Genomic DNA, 15,859 nt, shown 5'->3' with positions numbered 1-15,859 from the left:
TTCTTGAGGGAAAAATATATGCATAACAGGATAGACTTATTCCTCTTTACCATTGATAGTGTGTCATAGAGGCCTTGTAGAATGAACTGATCAACCATAGCTAATAAATGCCCATTATGATATAATCTCAAAGGTTTTTCCATCTGGTTTCTCTTCAGATCGTATAAATCTTTTGCCTTTTCCATCACTGTAACATTGAGTGTCGCAATATCCGATGATCAGCAATGACATTCCCCCCGCTTCACCCTGCAAATGTTCTGAAACCTTGCCATCCTCATATATGAAATATAATCCAGTCTGCTTTCTTCTTCTTTCTAATGAAAACTGCTGAATATTTTGATTGCAGTTGGGATTCTCAAGTACCTGGCTTCATCTTCAGCGACATGTTCATTCAGATTTCAACTCGCCTCCCTTCTCAGTACGTGTATGGGTTTGGTGAAACAGAGCATGCTCACTTCCGACATGAGATGGACTGGCATACTTGGGGGATGTTTGCAAGGGACCAGTCTCCTGGGGTGAGTTCATTCTTTTACCATCTTCATTACAACGTTCAGCTAAAAAGATCGGGATGTGTTGAATCTGGACTAAATTAGTTGCACTTGCGTCCCATTGAAATAATTAGGCTGCAGTCCACCAGCCCCTTATACCAGGCTGGGATGCAAGGCAGTGGATGGAGTGGAAGCATTCTTCCACTTGCTTTTGCCAGCTCAGCTGCCAAACATGCACAGAGTCTCCAACCAGGGCACTCTGAAGAGGAAGGTGGGGTTGAGGTGATGCCCTGGGATTGGCTAGATCCCAAGCCACTCTTGAACCTGGTGTCGCCTGACATCGGTCCCAAAGGGAAATTATTATGATTGTTGTTGTTGTTGTTGTTGTTGTTATTATTATTATTATTATTATTATCATTATTATTTCTATATGCACTGCTAATGGTGAGTCTCACCCCTCACAATTTCTGCTGCCAGTCTGGAGAGGCACATGGCTCTGGCAGTAATACACAAGAAATCTAGAATCAACAGAAGTTTACATCAGTCCCAGGTGCTTAGAATGCACCTTGGATGTGTGCATTCTTGAGCTGTGTGAATGTTAGAGAGCACTACAGCTCAATCGTACTATACATTGCGCACACAGATGTACACCCACACTTTATTCCCTCTCCCCTGGCCCCTAAAAATTAGACGTTTTAAGAAACTTTCATTTTTTATGTATTTTTATGATAGTTTTCTGCTTGAATGATCTCAGCTCATGGCAATCTGAAGGCAGAATATGAGAAAAAATTGGGAAATTAATATTTACCTTGTTGTGATCTTGAAATGTGTAACCCTTGCTGACATGTGTAGAAGCATGCTGGGGAGAAAATCAATTGGCCAAGGCGTTTGCTCACAGCATGTTCTTTTCCCTCCACTATTACAGTACAAACTTAATACTTATGGAGTTCACCCCTTTTACATGGGCCTAGAAAATGATGGAAATGCTCACGGAGTTCTCTTGCTGAACAGCAATGGAATGGGTAAGTCGCCCTTCATTTTTCTGAAAACGTTGCATTTCTGAATCACAGTTTGTCTCAGGTTGACAGGTGTATGACCTGTGAGCCATGCCAGTCCCCAACCTGACTTTTACAGTCCCTTTCCCCCATGCTGGAATGAGATCTTGAGTTGGTGCCTCTTATTTGGCAAGTGCCCTGTCTGTTTACATATTGGCAGCAGGGGTGGTGGAGACAGTGGCAGAGCCAATCCAAAACACCTACCACTGTGCCCGCGCTGCACTGAACTCCTTGATATTGGTTATAGAGAGCTCAACCTTTCAGTTTCAGAAAGCAAGGACACCAACAGCGCAAAGGTTGGTGCAACATCCATATTTCAAGTTAAGTCAGTCTCCTGTGACTTGGTCAGGAAACAGTATTAGCGAACACAAAGGTTATTTGTGGAAGTCACAGGCTAATTCTTAACTGGCAGGTGCCCCTACCTTAAGAAATGAGAGATTGGCTCATTCCCTGAGAATTCTAGGGAGTTCTCATTTATTGATGGGAATGCCCTTGGGGCCCAAGTTATTTTCAGCCAGCCTGCTGGAGCAGATGGGGAAGAGGGTTATTTTGGCAATTACTGGTCATTTTGATAGTTCCATTTCCTGTTTATGAATTTCCAGAGGTAAAGCTCCAACCAACTCCTGCTTTGACTTACCGTACTATTGGAGGGATCCTGGACTTCTATGTAGTTTTGGGACCAACTCCAGAACAAGTGGTTCAGGAATACACTGCAGTAAGTGGTTCAGTAATACATCTGAAACTATCTTACAAAGCCTATACTAAAGATACTATCATCTTACGTCTTTTTTTTTTTTTTTTGCCAGAGTAAGGTAACGCAAATATCATGTATTTAATTTTCTTATTTCTAGCTCATTGGACGTCCAGTCATGCCACCATACTGGAGTCTGGGATTCCAATTGTGCCGCTATGGATACGGAAATGACACAGAAATCTCCGATCTTTATGATGCAATGAGAGCAGCTAAGATACCCTATGTAAGTTGTGTGTAGACATGACCATTCATTCATTCTGTTTTAATCCTGCCCTTTTGCTCAGGGCAGTAGGTTCCTTCCCCTACCTGTTGTCGCCTCAGCAACCATATGAATTAGGTTAAGCTGAGAGATAATGGCTAGGTTAAAGTTATCCAGCAAACTGCATGATAAGCAGGTATGTAAATTGGGACTCATAGTGATAATTTTCTCTTCATGGTGAGTGTCAATGGTGATAGTCCATAGAATATTTATTTGAATAATCATAGGAATTGGGAAAATGTACATTTAGGTTGTGACTCTTAAGAAAGAGTCAGCATTTCTATATATGAAAAAATTAAGGTGCTTTAGAATAGTTAGCAATGAAGCTGACAAAATGGAGGACTACCCTGGATTCACTCCTGAGTCAAGGCAAGACCTGGTGTGAGATTAAGTGTCAAAGAACTACTTGAGAACAATGGCTACAATGCTATCCAATTCTACAAGGTGTGACTGGAAAGTTCAGTGAATGGTCACAGAAATCTGACAGTGAGAAATATTCGAACATACAGGCCTTCAAAGCAGGCCCCCCTCTGATACAATGCACCATTGACAACGTTTGTAGAACTGTTGGAAACTTCTGGAGAAGTCCTCTTTTCATACTGCTTTCAGTTCCCTTGTCACAGCAGCTTGGACATGTGAAATGTTGGAAAATCTGTGCCCTTTCAGTGTAGAGTTCAGTTTTAGAAAAAGAAAAAAAATCTGGTGGACCCAGATCAAGAGAAAACAGAGGGTGGGACAGCTCAGTAACCTCAGTAATGATTTCACACGGAATATGCAATTCTTCCACCATCATTCGGATGGACAAACACAGATCCCACATGAACAACTCACAAACTCTGTCAACATTTGCTACCATTCTGCTCATCGACAGTCTGCCAGACCGAAGGTCATCTTCGATGGTTTGCTGCCCTTCATGGAAACGCTTAAACCTCTCATATCCTGTTTTTTGAGTTAGGGCTTCATCTCCGTACACAATTGTGAGCATTTCATGGGTTTCTGATGCCGATTGTATGTTTGGATATTTCTCGCTGCCCGATTTCTGTGACCATTCACCAAACTTTCCGGTCACACCTTGTATATATTTAAGTGAAAAGTTTCCCAGAGGGAACAAGATGGTCGCAACTGATTTCAAAACAGGAAAGATCTTAAAAATGAGCGGAGTAGTTAAAAGGAGTAAGTTAAAATTAGTTAAAAGTTAAAAGGAGTAAGTTAAAAGGAGTAGTCAAAAGTAGTTAAAAGGGAATTGAAAAAGAGATAAAAATACACTTGAACATGTCACCTAGCAAACTGTATTAAAACTGAAGAGAGTTTGTAGTATTGGTGTAGTATTGGAGCTGCTGTTTAAACAACAAAAAGGAAGAAAGAGAGGTGAAAATTTCACTGGATGTTGCAGAGCAACCTTGCTTTGGCCTATGTGACACTTTGGCTCCTCACCTTTGTCTGTAAATTAGTCATTTAAAACTGTAGATTAAGATCATTTGATCCTATTCTCCATAGGATGTACAATATGCAGATATTGATTACATGGAACGGCAGCTGGACTTCACTATCGGTCCAGAATTTTCAAAGCTTCCGGCTCTGGTTGACAAAATGAAACTGGATGGAATGCGATTTATCATCATTTTGGTCAGTACATATATTCTGCTCCTGTTTGATCTAATGACTTTAATGTTGGCCTAACTGGGCTCCTCCACTGTGCCACCCTGAACTCTGACCTGTTTTTTGCTGTGCCTGTTTTGCATTTTCCCTGGTGGAATGGCTGCACTGGTAGAGCCTTCCATTCGAGTGGCTCTTGCGCACCAAGATATCCTAAAAGCTGGGATATTTTGAGAACAGGATTGCTCCTTTAATAACTATTATGACTTTAGTTCTTAAGCCAAAATTCTTCATTTCAGGATCCAGCCATTTCTGGGAATGAAACCAAGCCTTATCCGCCATTCACAAGAGGGGTTGAGGACGATGTCTTCATTAAATGGCCCAATAGCAGCGATATTGTGTGGGGGAAGGTAATATTTTTTGCATACTGTCATTAGCATTAATTCCATGTACAAGTGCCTTAAAATGCCTTAAATGTTCTTTTTTGGGTTAAATTGGGCCTCTGTACATCTTAGTAAAGGTGGTTTAACTTCCCTATGGTTGCCAGGTTGTGGCAACCATAGTCTACCAGCTGAGAAACTCCTTAGTTTATGTAAAAAAAATAAAAATTAGAATTTCTTCTTGAAAAGACTATTAGAAGTCATCTGATTTCAGATAATAATTGCTGCTAGCAGTATAATTATGATCTGGTATTAGCAAATTCCAATGAACAAGAGTGCATGCTCAAAACAGCCATATGTTGGCACTTTAAGAAAGGAGTAATGAAAGTAAGGAGTGTTGCATCCTTTTATTTATCTCTCCACCATCTCAGTTTTGGAGCAGGATAACGTAACCCTTGATTTTGTTTTAAAAAGATTTTGTTTTAAAAATAACTCTATTGTTATCACTTGAGGGATTTCCACTCCACCTTTCTGACTGAATTGCAGTGGTTCATTTGCAAAGGAAAGTTCCCCAAACCTTGTCATTTCATTATTTCATTATGCTAACTATTTTCAAATAACTTTGCCGTCATAGGTATGGCCTGATTACCCTGGTGTAGTTGTGAATACATCAATACCCTGGGACGAGCAAACAGAGGTAAGTTTACACTTCTGTCTCTCCTTTAAAAAGCCCCAGTAATTGTGAAAACAATGCAGTAGTGCTAATAATAATAATTGAATTCATTAATTAATTGAATTTGTATATCGCCCTTCATCCATGGATCTCAGGTCCGTTCACAACATAAAGATACAATGTAAAAATACAAAAAAAAAACCACGAACCAGTAACCCTCTTCCCCACATAATAATGAACTAATGACAGCAAGGCTAGCGGGGGAAGAATTTGGTAAGCCCAAGGTAGTTTCGATCCCCCTTTCCCTAAAAAAGCAGTTCATTTGTGCCATAATGCAAAGTGTATTTGGCACCATGGAGAGTGATGCAAGCAATTGTTAGTCATGTTTGAGAAATGACTTCATAAATGATTTTGGGCAAGCACAATTCCTATGCAAAAGTCCCAACAATGCAATCCTGTACTTGTCTACTCAGAAGTAAATCCCATTGAGTTTAATAGGAATTGCTCCTGGTTAAGTGTGTATAGCAGACATGTCCAACTGGTCATCCGTGTTCTACAGGCAGATACTGGGGGTGCTTCAGGTTGATCACTGGCTTAAATAAATTGTTCACCTGTGTGCTCCTGATCTATCAATCTTCGTCCCGCCCCCGGCGCTATGTCTCATAAATGTTGCTGTCACTGCTGTGAAAGCTTATATTCCCTGTGTTGTACTCCCTGAAAGCTCAAAGCTCAACAACTCTGGGCAATGCTCCCCCCCAAAAAAAAATCTCAAAAACCTTTGGCAATGACAATGGGTAAATCACTGCCAGTTTTATTATACTGGGAGTAGATTGTAGTCTCCTCAGAGTTGGACATGCCTGGTGTATAGGATTTCAGCCTGAATGGCTCTTTAGACTTTGTCCATAGTGACCATGGAGATGTGTGTGTGGGCATATTACGTAAAGCAGGGATAGGCAGAAGATAGAGTACAGATGTTGGACCACCTTCTGCCTGCTACCCACTTGCTAGTTTTGAAAAGATCTTCTGTTCTTAAGGAAGTATGCAGACCCATGATATAATAATAATAATAATAATAATAATAATAATAATAATAATAATAATAATAATAATTTATACCCCACCCATCTAGCCACTCTGGGTGGCTTCCAACAAAGATTAAAAATATATTAAAACATCAGTCATTAAAAACATCCCTAATGCGTGGACAGTAAGGACTGACATAACCTGAGACCAGGAAGAAGAGACGCTGGAGGAAGATTGGAAGAAAACTTTTTTTTAAAAAAAAAATATTTTGGGAATTAGTGTAAAATTAATTAGCATTAGGAAAAATGTTGGAATGAAAATATTTGGCTTTAGTAGAAATGATATAAGGAATTATGTACAAATAAATCTTAAGTTTTAAGCTTTAAGGTATTTTATGGTAAGATAAGGTTAAAATAAATTAAGGTAAATTGAATGACAGAATATAGTGAAAGATGGAAAGGATTTGCTGAGTTAACTAATAGGTTAGACTGTTAAGACAAATTACTCAATAAAAATTGAGAAAGATGGAAAGAATTTGCTGAAACAAATAACTTAAACTATAATACAAAAAGGGAGGTATGAGGAGGTCGGTGAAACAAGTAAATGAAGGATGGAGATATGGAATATTGGATGTGTATGTTTTTTTATTGTTATTGGTGTATTGGTTTTTATGTGTGTGGTTTTTTCCTTTTTTGATGTACTGTTATGTATGTTTTGTTATTTTTTTGTTGTTCTCTCCTTTGCTTTTTTCTGTAATTTTTGAAACTTCTAATAAATATTATTTTTTAAAAACAAACAAACGTCCCTAATGCGGACTAGTTCTGTGCAAACTGTTAAGAGAATCTGAAAATGCATTCATAGACCATGAGGAGTCAGACCTCTCCGCTTTTGAAAGTTCTGTGATTCACGTGGTGTCAGTCTTTTCCAGCGATGGATCCTGCACACTTCTTGCCTATTAGTTACAAATAAGCAATTGTATCTAAGTAATATGATGTTTTCTTCACATTCTCTATTATTCCAGTTATACAGAGCTTACGTTGCATTCCCAGACTTCTTCCGCAACTCTACAGTGCAGTGGTGGAAAAGAGAAATTCAGGAGTTCCACACCAACCCTACCAACCCAGCAAATAGCATTAAATTTGATGGCCTATGGATTGTAAGTCCTGCACTTATTTTAGCATTGTCTATGTTGTTTTCTACAGCTATGGATGTGGAAAAGAGATACTGGAAAAAAGCAACTCATATTTTCAGCGGATTAATGTCATTTTAGTTTTCTTACACTAACAGTTATGTTTTTATGCAGAGAAAACTATCCAAATTATCTTGAAATGTGCTAGTAATAGGATACGTCTACATTAATGGGTAGATTATGATTATGATGATTTAATTTATTAACCACCCTTCACCCTAAGGTTCCAGGGTGGGTTGCAAACCTTTAAACACAACATTACAATACAATATTTAAAGCAATTTACAATTATAGAAATAAGTTGGATCCTAAAAATATACACTTCAAGTGTCAAAGGTCATGGCAAAGAGGTGAGTCCTTGTTACTAAAGGGTTGTCTGGACCAGTGTTTTTCAACCTTTTTTGGGCAAAGGCACACTTGTTTCATGAAAAAAATCACGAGGCACACCACCATTAGAAAATGTTAAAAAAATTAACTCTGTGACTATATTGACTATATATAAAGTAATTCTCTTGAATAGGAATCAAATAAACACAAAGAATGTATTTTATAATTACTTTATTATGAGATAGTAAGTAAACAGAAATATGAAAAATTATAAAACACTTTATTTTTAAATCTTTTGAATTTTTCAATTTTTCCCATGGCACACCAGGCAACATCTCGCGGCGCACTAGTGTGCCGCGGAACAGTGGTTGAAAAACACTGGTCTGGACCATATCAAATATGTGTGTCTACCCATAAATCATTGCTATCCTATTTCTGCATTCGTCTGCTTTCATCTGCTTTGTTATCTTGACCCTGTGAATGTTGTCCATCATTTCAGTGCAAGATGCAAATAAATGTATATTAGCATTTACCAGAGCCCAGATGCCCAAGGTTTTTGTTATGGGGAAATATATTGACACTGAATTTGCTCCTCAACACAGTACAAGAAATGTTTGGGAGGTGGATGAAGGAAGCCTGTATTTATTTGGATGAAGGATGGGATACAATCCACCCCCCCCCCTAAAATATTATTTTTTCTGGAGTTCTAATAACAATAGGCAGGTACAGGAAAAAAAGAAAGAATAAATAGATTTAAAAGAGAAAAGAATAGTCACAATTGTTGATAAAGGAATATAGGATGCAGCTATGAAATTTACTGAGTCAATAATAAAACATTCCAAGAGGAAAAGGATGTGTGGTCTATAATTATAGAGGGTCCCATTTTCTAAATCAAAACCATAGCATTTTAAACAACAGAAAAAGTAACCTTGAACTGTCCGAAATCCAGACACTCACATAGACCTGTGATACCTGATGATCCCAAGCAAAGTACAGTAGAAATATCTTTTTAATAAATCATTTTATAGCTTCCACATATACGTCCCCTACACATACACAGCATATACTTGGGCTCATTTCTTCATTTCATCTTGGCACACCTTCAGTATTCTTGGACACCTTGAATGGAGAGACATGATGCCTCCTCATATATTTTCATAGTATAATCAAAGGCTATCAGAAACACAAAGGATGGTCCATATTGCTTATGTGTTTGTTTTGTTTTCAATGTAAGGATATGAATGAACCAGCAAATTTTGTCAATGGTGCAGTTGGTGGCTGTGGGAACTCCGAACTAAATTTTCCTGTATATATACCAAGTAAGTGTAATTTCTATGCCTACTTTTAGATCACTTGTAATGTTGTTATATACTAGGTGTGTGCTGAGTTTGGGACAAATCATCCTCATCATCATTTTTAATTTGTATACCGTCTTTCTACCTTAAAATACTCAAGGCGGTTTACAAGCTGAAGAAACAAAAAATGTACATCCTATAACAATCTAATGCACTACAAAAAATGTAATAATTAAACAGAACTTTAAGCAACCTACATCAAAAAAGTAACATTCAACAATTATTAGAATAGTATAAAATAATAATATCAGCAAAAAGAAGTTAAACAGAAATCCACTCAACAGTTACAATAAATAATTTAAACAAAACAAATTCCTTCCAGTAGCACCTGAAAGACCAACTAAGTCAGTTCTTGGTATGAGCTTTCGTGTGCATGCACACTTCTTCAGATACCAGATACTTCTTCAGATGCACACTTCTTCAGATACTTGGTATCTGAAGAAGTGTGCATGCACACGAAAGCTCATACCAAGAACTGACTTAGTTGGTCTTTCAGGTGCTACTGGAAGGAATTTGTTTTGTTTTGACTATGGCAGACCAACACGGCTACCTATCTGTAACAATAAATAATTTCTAAACTATAATCAATAAAATGGCAAGCCACAGTACATAAAATAATACAATACAAACTGAGAAGCCGAGACTGGAGGGTGGAGCAAGGCTGGTGGAAGAAGGCCTTGCCTGATGAAGTCTCTCCCCTCAAAGTTCTTCCTCCAGGCACAGCTTCCTTAAGAGGAGTAATCATGTAATCATGAAGGGGCCACAGACATACCTTCACCACCCCCACATACATACATACATAGACATATACGCACAACACAAATTCAGAAGAGTCAAATTAATATTTTATCTACGCCATTCAAATACCATACCTCTGGAGTCTACTCCAAACCAGAAATTGTAATTTTGATATTCCAACATGACTTTATAAATTGATTTTTAAGCATGAAAGCAGAAGATGGGTAAGATTTTGTTTAACCTCTTTTAATGTTTTGTTCTTCATTAGACTTATTAGGAAGAGAAGTTGGGCTGAGTAGTAAAACCTTGTGCATGCAGAGTCAACAATTTCTGCCGGATGGAACCCCAGTTCGACACTATGATGTCCACAATCTATATGGCTGGTCACAAACGAAGCCTACATATGAGTAAGTTACATGTTGTTGTTTTTCCTTTTTGGGTACATTGTTTCCCTGGGGCTTGTCTTACCTTTTAAACAATTCAGTTCTCCATTTACTAGAAACAATTTGTACAAATGATTTACAAAGTTATACACGGCTTATTTTATCTTTTTTAAAAAAAACACACCATACATATCAAAAACACCAAACATCAACATATTTAAATCTTGCCCTTTCCTTTATTTGTACTTGTTTGAACAAGAAAAAAAACACACCATCAAAATTATTGAGTTCTTAACTAGTCTATACTGTAGGGTATATGTTTCACAAATACAGTTGTACCTTGGATCCCAAACGCCCTGGAACTCTGACGTTTTGGCTCCCAAACGCCGCAAACCCATGATTGTGATTGTTCTGGTTTGTGAATGTTCTTTTGGAACCCAAACGTCTGATGGGGCTTCCGCGGCTTCTGATTGGCTGCAGGAGCTTCCTGCAGCCAATCAAGAAGCCGCAATTTGGTTTTTGAATGTTTTGGAAGTTGAACGAACTTCCGGAACAGATTCTGTTTGACTTCCAAGGTACGACTCTCCCTCACAACTAGCAAATAAGTGCTTATGGCAGTGTTTCCCAAACTTGGGTCTCCAATTATTTTGGGACTACAGTTCTCATTATCCTTGACCATTGGTCCTGCTAGCTAGGGATGATGGAAGTTGTAGTCCTAAAACAGCTGGACACCCAAGTTTGGGAAACACAGGCTTATGGTTTACCGCTAGAAGACTAAGTAAGTCCCACCGAGCTGAATGGGAGTTCCTTCTGAGTAGACATGCATTGGATTACACGATTACATTCCTTCAGTGACCAGAGAACTCTGCAATATCAATAATCCCTTGATGGAACATAGGAAGCTGCCTTAGTCAGAGCAATTGTCTACTGGCCCAATTCATCTAAACTGACAGGCAGCCATTTTCCAAAGTTTCAGGCAGGGTGTAGTTAACCAATCTAGGGAACACTATGCCATTCATTGGTATTATGTTGCATAGTATTCTGTGGTAGATTCTGAAGGCTGGTAGCCTTGAAAGTTTCTGTTAAAAAGGTTACAATAAGTTTATGAAGAAGGGTCCGATATCGGCCATATTGGTATTCTGTGTACTTCAACTGACATGTTGAAAATCCAGGGAAGTGGCAGTGGAGTTGAGGTGGGGAAAACATTTTTACATGCCAGGACTGTAATTTGTCACTCCCCTCCCACTTTCCACCACCAGTTATGTGAATGGCGTCCAAGATCTCCAGTTCATGTTAGCAAACACCATGGCAGTGCATGCACAATGTATCTGTAGATGCTGAGTGCCATGGGAACAGCCTGAATAGCCTTTTAAGCATCAAGTTTCATTGTCTTGTTTCTAAGACTGCAAGTACATTGGGGCACGATATTAAGAGACCTGATTCCTCACTTAGCTGGGAGCAAATTATTTGTACGCATATTCTAATAACCAGATTATGTTGTGCAACTTAATTGTTGACCTGGTTTGTGAAACCAAATGGCCAGCTTAGTGGTTTTAATATGGATGTTTAATTACATCCCGCCAAACACTCTTGTTTCCGTGCATTCAGATGCAACACAGGGAACATATAAATGGGATTCCTCTTATGAGAGGTATTCAAAGGCCATCTTGAGACAGTCCTATGTGATGCAGATGCAGAAAGTTCCGGCAACTGTAATAAAGACTGCTCTGCCATTCACTGATGTCACAAAGCAGTTTTCAGCATTTTTGATAGGCCATTAAGACTAGCATAAGAAATTAAAGTTGAAAATAACCCCTTGCTCCAAGCCTCATATGTGATGGACTACTTTAATTAAAAAGCTTGTATTTGTTTGGCTAGGATTCCACGTAGGCTACACTGAATGATTATTTTAAATTAAGTGTTCTGTATACCCATTCTTAAATTAATAACCTTAACAATTCACTTTTTAAAAAGTAAATGTTAAAGAGGGGCAAGAGGGTGCATATTATGTAAAGAAAATGGGCAAGACTTGCTCTTCAGCAATTTATTTCTTCAGCTCTGAGGCAACTTTATCACATGCTAATTCCTTATTGAGTTATATTCTCTTTTAGATAATCTCTGATCTAATGGTAATATTTCTAATTCAATGAGCAAGCAAAGAACAACATCCCCTCCCCTTAAACACTCTGTGGACTGTAATGACCTTGGAGGCCTTGATAAGTTTGATATTACTATGGAGAAAGTGGGGTGGGGGGAGTAGAGGCCAGGAGGCCACCTTTAAAAAAACAACAACAAAACCCTGAGTACACATTATACGTGGCAGGATCTTGGCATTTTGCTGTCACTCATGACACTTGCAAAACTGCTGAATGGACATGGGTGGGTGGATTCACATTCTCTAGTTCAGGTAGACTAAAGTATGATTTGAACATTATTAGCAGGCAATAATTCATCACTCTGGATGATGGTATCTTTAAAATTGTAAATAATGCATTAAAAATTGCTTTCTTCTGTAGAGAATACTAAGCCAAGTATTGCTTTGAAACTATTTACCGGTTTCATTCAAAATATACAGTGGTACCTCAGGTTACGTACTTAATTCGTTCCGGAGGTCTATTCTTAACCTGAAACTGTTCTTAACCTGAAGCACCACTTTAGCTAATGGGGCCTCCTGCTGCCGCTGCGCCGCCAGAGGACGATTTCTGTTCTCATCCTGAAGCAAAGTTCTTAACCTGAAGCACTATTTCTGGGTTAGCGGAGTCTGTAACCTGAAGCGTATGTAACCTGAAGCGTATGTAACCTGAAGCGTATGTAACCCAAGGTACCACTGTACAAACTTATTAAGGGATAGCTATCCACTAAATGAGGGACGTGGGTGGCACTGTGGGTTAAACCACAGAGCCTAGGACTTGCTGATCAGAAGGTCGGCGGTTTGAATCCCCGCGACAGAGTGAGCTCCCATTGCTCGGTCCCTGCTCCTGCCAACCTAGCAGTTCGAAAGCACGTCAAAGTGCAAGTAGATTAATAGGTACCGCTCCGGCGGGAAGGTCAACGGCATTTCTGTGCGCTGCTCTGGTTCGCCAGAAGCGGCTTAGTCATGCTGGCCACATGACGCCGGCTCCCTCGGCCAATAAAGTGAGATGAGCGCCACAACCCCAGAGTTGGTCACGATTGGACCGAATGGTCAGGGGTCCCTTTACCTTTTTTTATCCACTAAATGTGGCTGAGCCAAGACAGCCTAGTTTATTATTTGTTTCACTTTCGTTATTATCAAATTGCCGCTCCCTTTTTCAGTGTGAACAGACATAAATCCATCTGTTTTTCCTCCAGCTGCTCCACACTATTAGCAAATCAAGGGCGGTGTTAAAAGACTTTCAAAACTGATGCGTAAGGGTCCTGGGAACTGTGTCATCCTCTGAGTTAGCCCTCAGAATACAGCCAGTGGAAGCCAGGAAGCTTTCCAATTCCTAAGGCTCTCGGACTAAGATCTTGAAAGCTCCCCTCCCCCCAGCTGACCAAATATCTTTGGAAACCATCCTTGCCAGTCCATGCAGCAGAAGGTCAGACGAAGACTGTGGAAACTCAGGTTCAGATGCCCACTCAGCCACAAAACTCACTGGGGGACATTAGGCCTGTTACACTCTGAACACCAGTTCCCGGGAGATACAATTGGGCAGAGTGCTGCTGTTGCACTCGTGTTCTGCTTGCAAGCTTCCATAGGCAACTGGTTGGTCACTGTGAGAAGATAATGCTAGCCTAAATGGTCCTTTGGTGTGATCCAATATGGCTGTTCTTATGCTCACACTTCTCTGAATGTGACTGCACTTTGTTTGCAACTTCAACGTATCACGATGCATATTATGATTGAAAATTCACAGTTCAGTGTTTTTCTGTCAGGACATATGGATTGAAATATGTATTTTTTAAGAGAGAAAAACATATCCAGCTAGAAATAAGATATTAAATAAAGAATTAAAAGTCCATATTTTGCGTAGGGATGTGTGACTTTGTCTATATCCAGTCCTTGTCACTTTTGCATGTGAGAACTCATAAGTTTACTCTGCCCCATCTCCACAATCAACAGCACTTTTTAAACAAACAAACAAAGCTGAAAAAGAATCCAGATTTAAATATAGCTTTAAGAAATCTATCACAGCGCATTTTCTCTCAAAATAATATATTCTAAATGTGCTTGCATTTCATATTAAATTTGGTCATGTCTTTTGAACCAAGAACTGCACTGAAACATTTGGTAAGTGCAAAGGCCAGTGGAGAGGCAGAACAAGTATTTTAAATAGTGTTTTCTGTTATACCACCCTTTTTTTGCTGGTTTAATTTATGCTGAGTTGCCAGGTCATATGATTGAGCTGAATGGGCTTAGGATGCAGCCTAAGTACCACCCCATCTGTTCTTGCCACACCATGCTTCCGCCATGCCCCCTTTTCACATTTTACGGCAATTTAAAATCAACTTGGCTTGAGTCAACTGCGTAGATCCTGGCTGAGCTGGAATATGCTGGTATATCTCCGGAGGAATCAAGGATGTGGGAGTTAAGCTGTCACATCTTGACACAGCTGGCAATCTATTTATCCTGGCAGATTTTTCTATAGGATTGCTTCCTTACAATTACACTGCTTTGGAGTAAATGTTCCACCCTAGCCTCCATGTAGTAGAATCTGAATAGATGCTTTAAAAAAATTATTTACATACCTGTTAATTCTATATATATTGGTTCTAAATATTCACTGGATTTTATTTCTTTTATTTCTTTTTTAATTTTTCAAATATTTTATTATTAAAATAATTCAACATTAATACATACATATTACGAATATGCAAACAGACATTTTATACAATCCTTTAAAATATTCATACATACCTACACTCAGTCCCACAGATACTTCCTTTTCCCACCACCATCCCTCACCCCACCCTTGGCTTAGACTTCCAATCTATTCAGTTGCAATTTCTTTTCACTTCTATTACTTTCTTTCACACACTTTTGAATCAATTTTCTACTTCTTTTTCTGTTACACATTGTTATCCATCTTATTTAGTATTTCAGTATTTATAACGGAACTTGTTTATTCTAATAGGAGTTCTATGATTTTGCAAGTATACTTTTAAACACCTTTCAGTCCTTAACATTCACTGGATTTTATTTCTGACTTGTTTGGTTTCTATTTTAATTTCCAATCCTAGTGCTTTACAAAGTGCCACTGGAGAACGTGGCATTGTCATTCCTCGTTCAACATATCCGTCGAGTGGCAAATGGGCAGGCCATTGGCTTGGTGATAACTTTTCGCGCTGGGATCAGCTTTTGAAATCTATAATTGGTGAGTTAAATTATACATTGTTGATATGTTTTATGATGAGTAGTATGTTTTCTGGAAGTTGTACTTGTTTTTAATGAGCAAGATTTTCTTAATAGTGATATTACAAAGTTGTTGCCTGATGAGAATTGGTATCCCATTTTGCAACAAGAGCATAAATAAAAACTGATGGCCATAGAAAAGGTATCTGTCCCTCCCTCCCCACAAACAGGCAGAGTGACAGAGTGTTCAGAAAGAAAAGACAACATTAATGTTGTACTTAGGCATTGTTGTTCCTGCACAATAAGTATTTTTACTGACAACAAT

At 38.8% G+C, this 15,859-nt stretch overlaps 1 protein-coding gene across 1 annotated transcript in view; it reads left to right on the top strand.

The window, feature by feature from the left end:
* Positions 1–15,859, top strand: part of SI (sucrase-isomaltase) — a 106,382-nt gene that overhangs the window by 52,378 nt on the left and 38,145 nt on the right. Inside the window, exons 28-38 of the mRNA XM_081862055.1 lie at positions 347–515; positions 1,414–1,510; positions 2,146–2,258; positions 2,395–2,520; positions 4,054–4,182; positions 4,452–4,562; positions 5,167–5,229; positions 7,250–7,384; positions 8,979–9,063; positions 10,106–10,244; positions 15,423–15,556. Coding sequence (XP_081718181.1) covers positions 347–515; positions 1,414–1,510; positions 2,146–2,258; positions 2,395–2,520; positions 4,054–4,182; positions 4,452–4,562; positions 5,167–5,229; positions 7,250–7,384; positions 8,979–9,063; positions 10,106–10,244; positions 15,423–15,556 — 1,301 coding nt within the window. The remainder of the gene's footprint in view (positions 1–346; positions 516–1,413; positions 1,511–2,145; positions 2,259–2,394; positions 2,521–4,053; positions 4,183–4,451; positions 4,563–5,166; positions 5,230–7,249; positions 7,385–8,978; positions 9,064–10,105; positions 10,245–15,422; positions 15,557–15,859) is intronic.

The sequence above is a fragment of the Podarcis erhardii genome (genome assembly GCF_964252035.2).
Source record: "Podarcis erhardii genome assembly, chromosome: 5".
NCBI classification, from domain to species: Eukaryota; Metazoa; Chordata; class Lepidosauria; order Squamata; family Lacertidae; genus Podarcis; species Podarcis erhardii.
The sequence above is the reverse complement of the archived record's forward strand: the minus strand, read 5'-3'. Positions and strand labels throughout refer to the sequence as shown.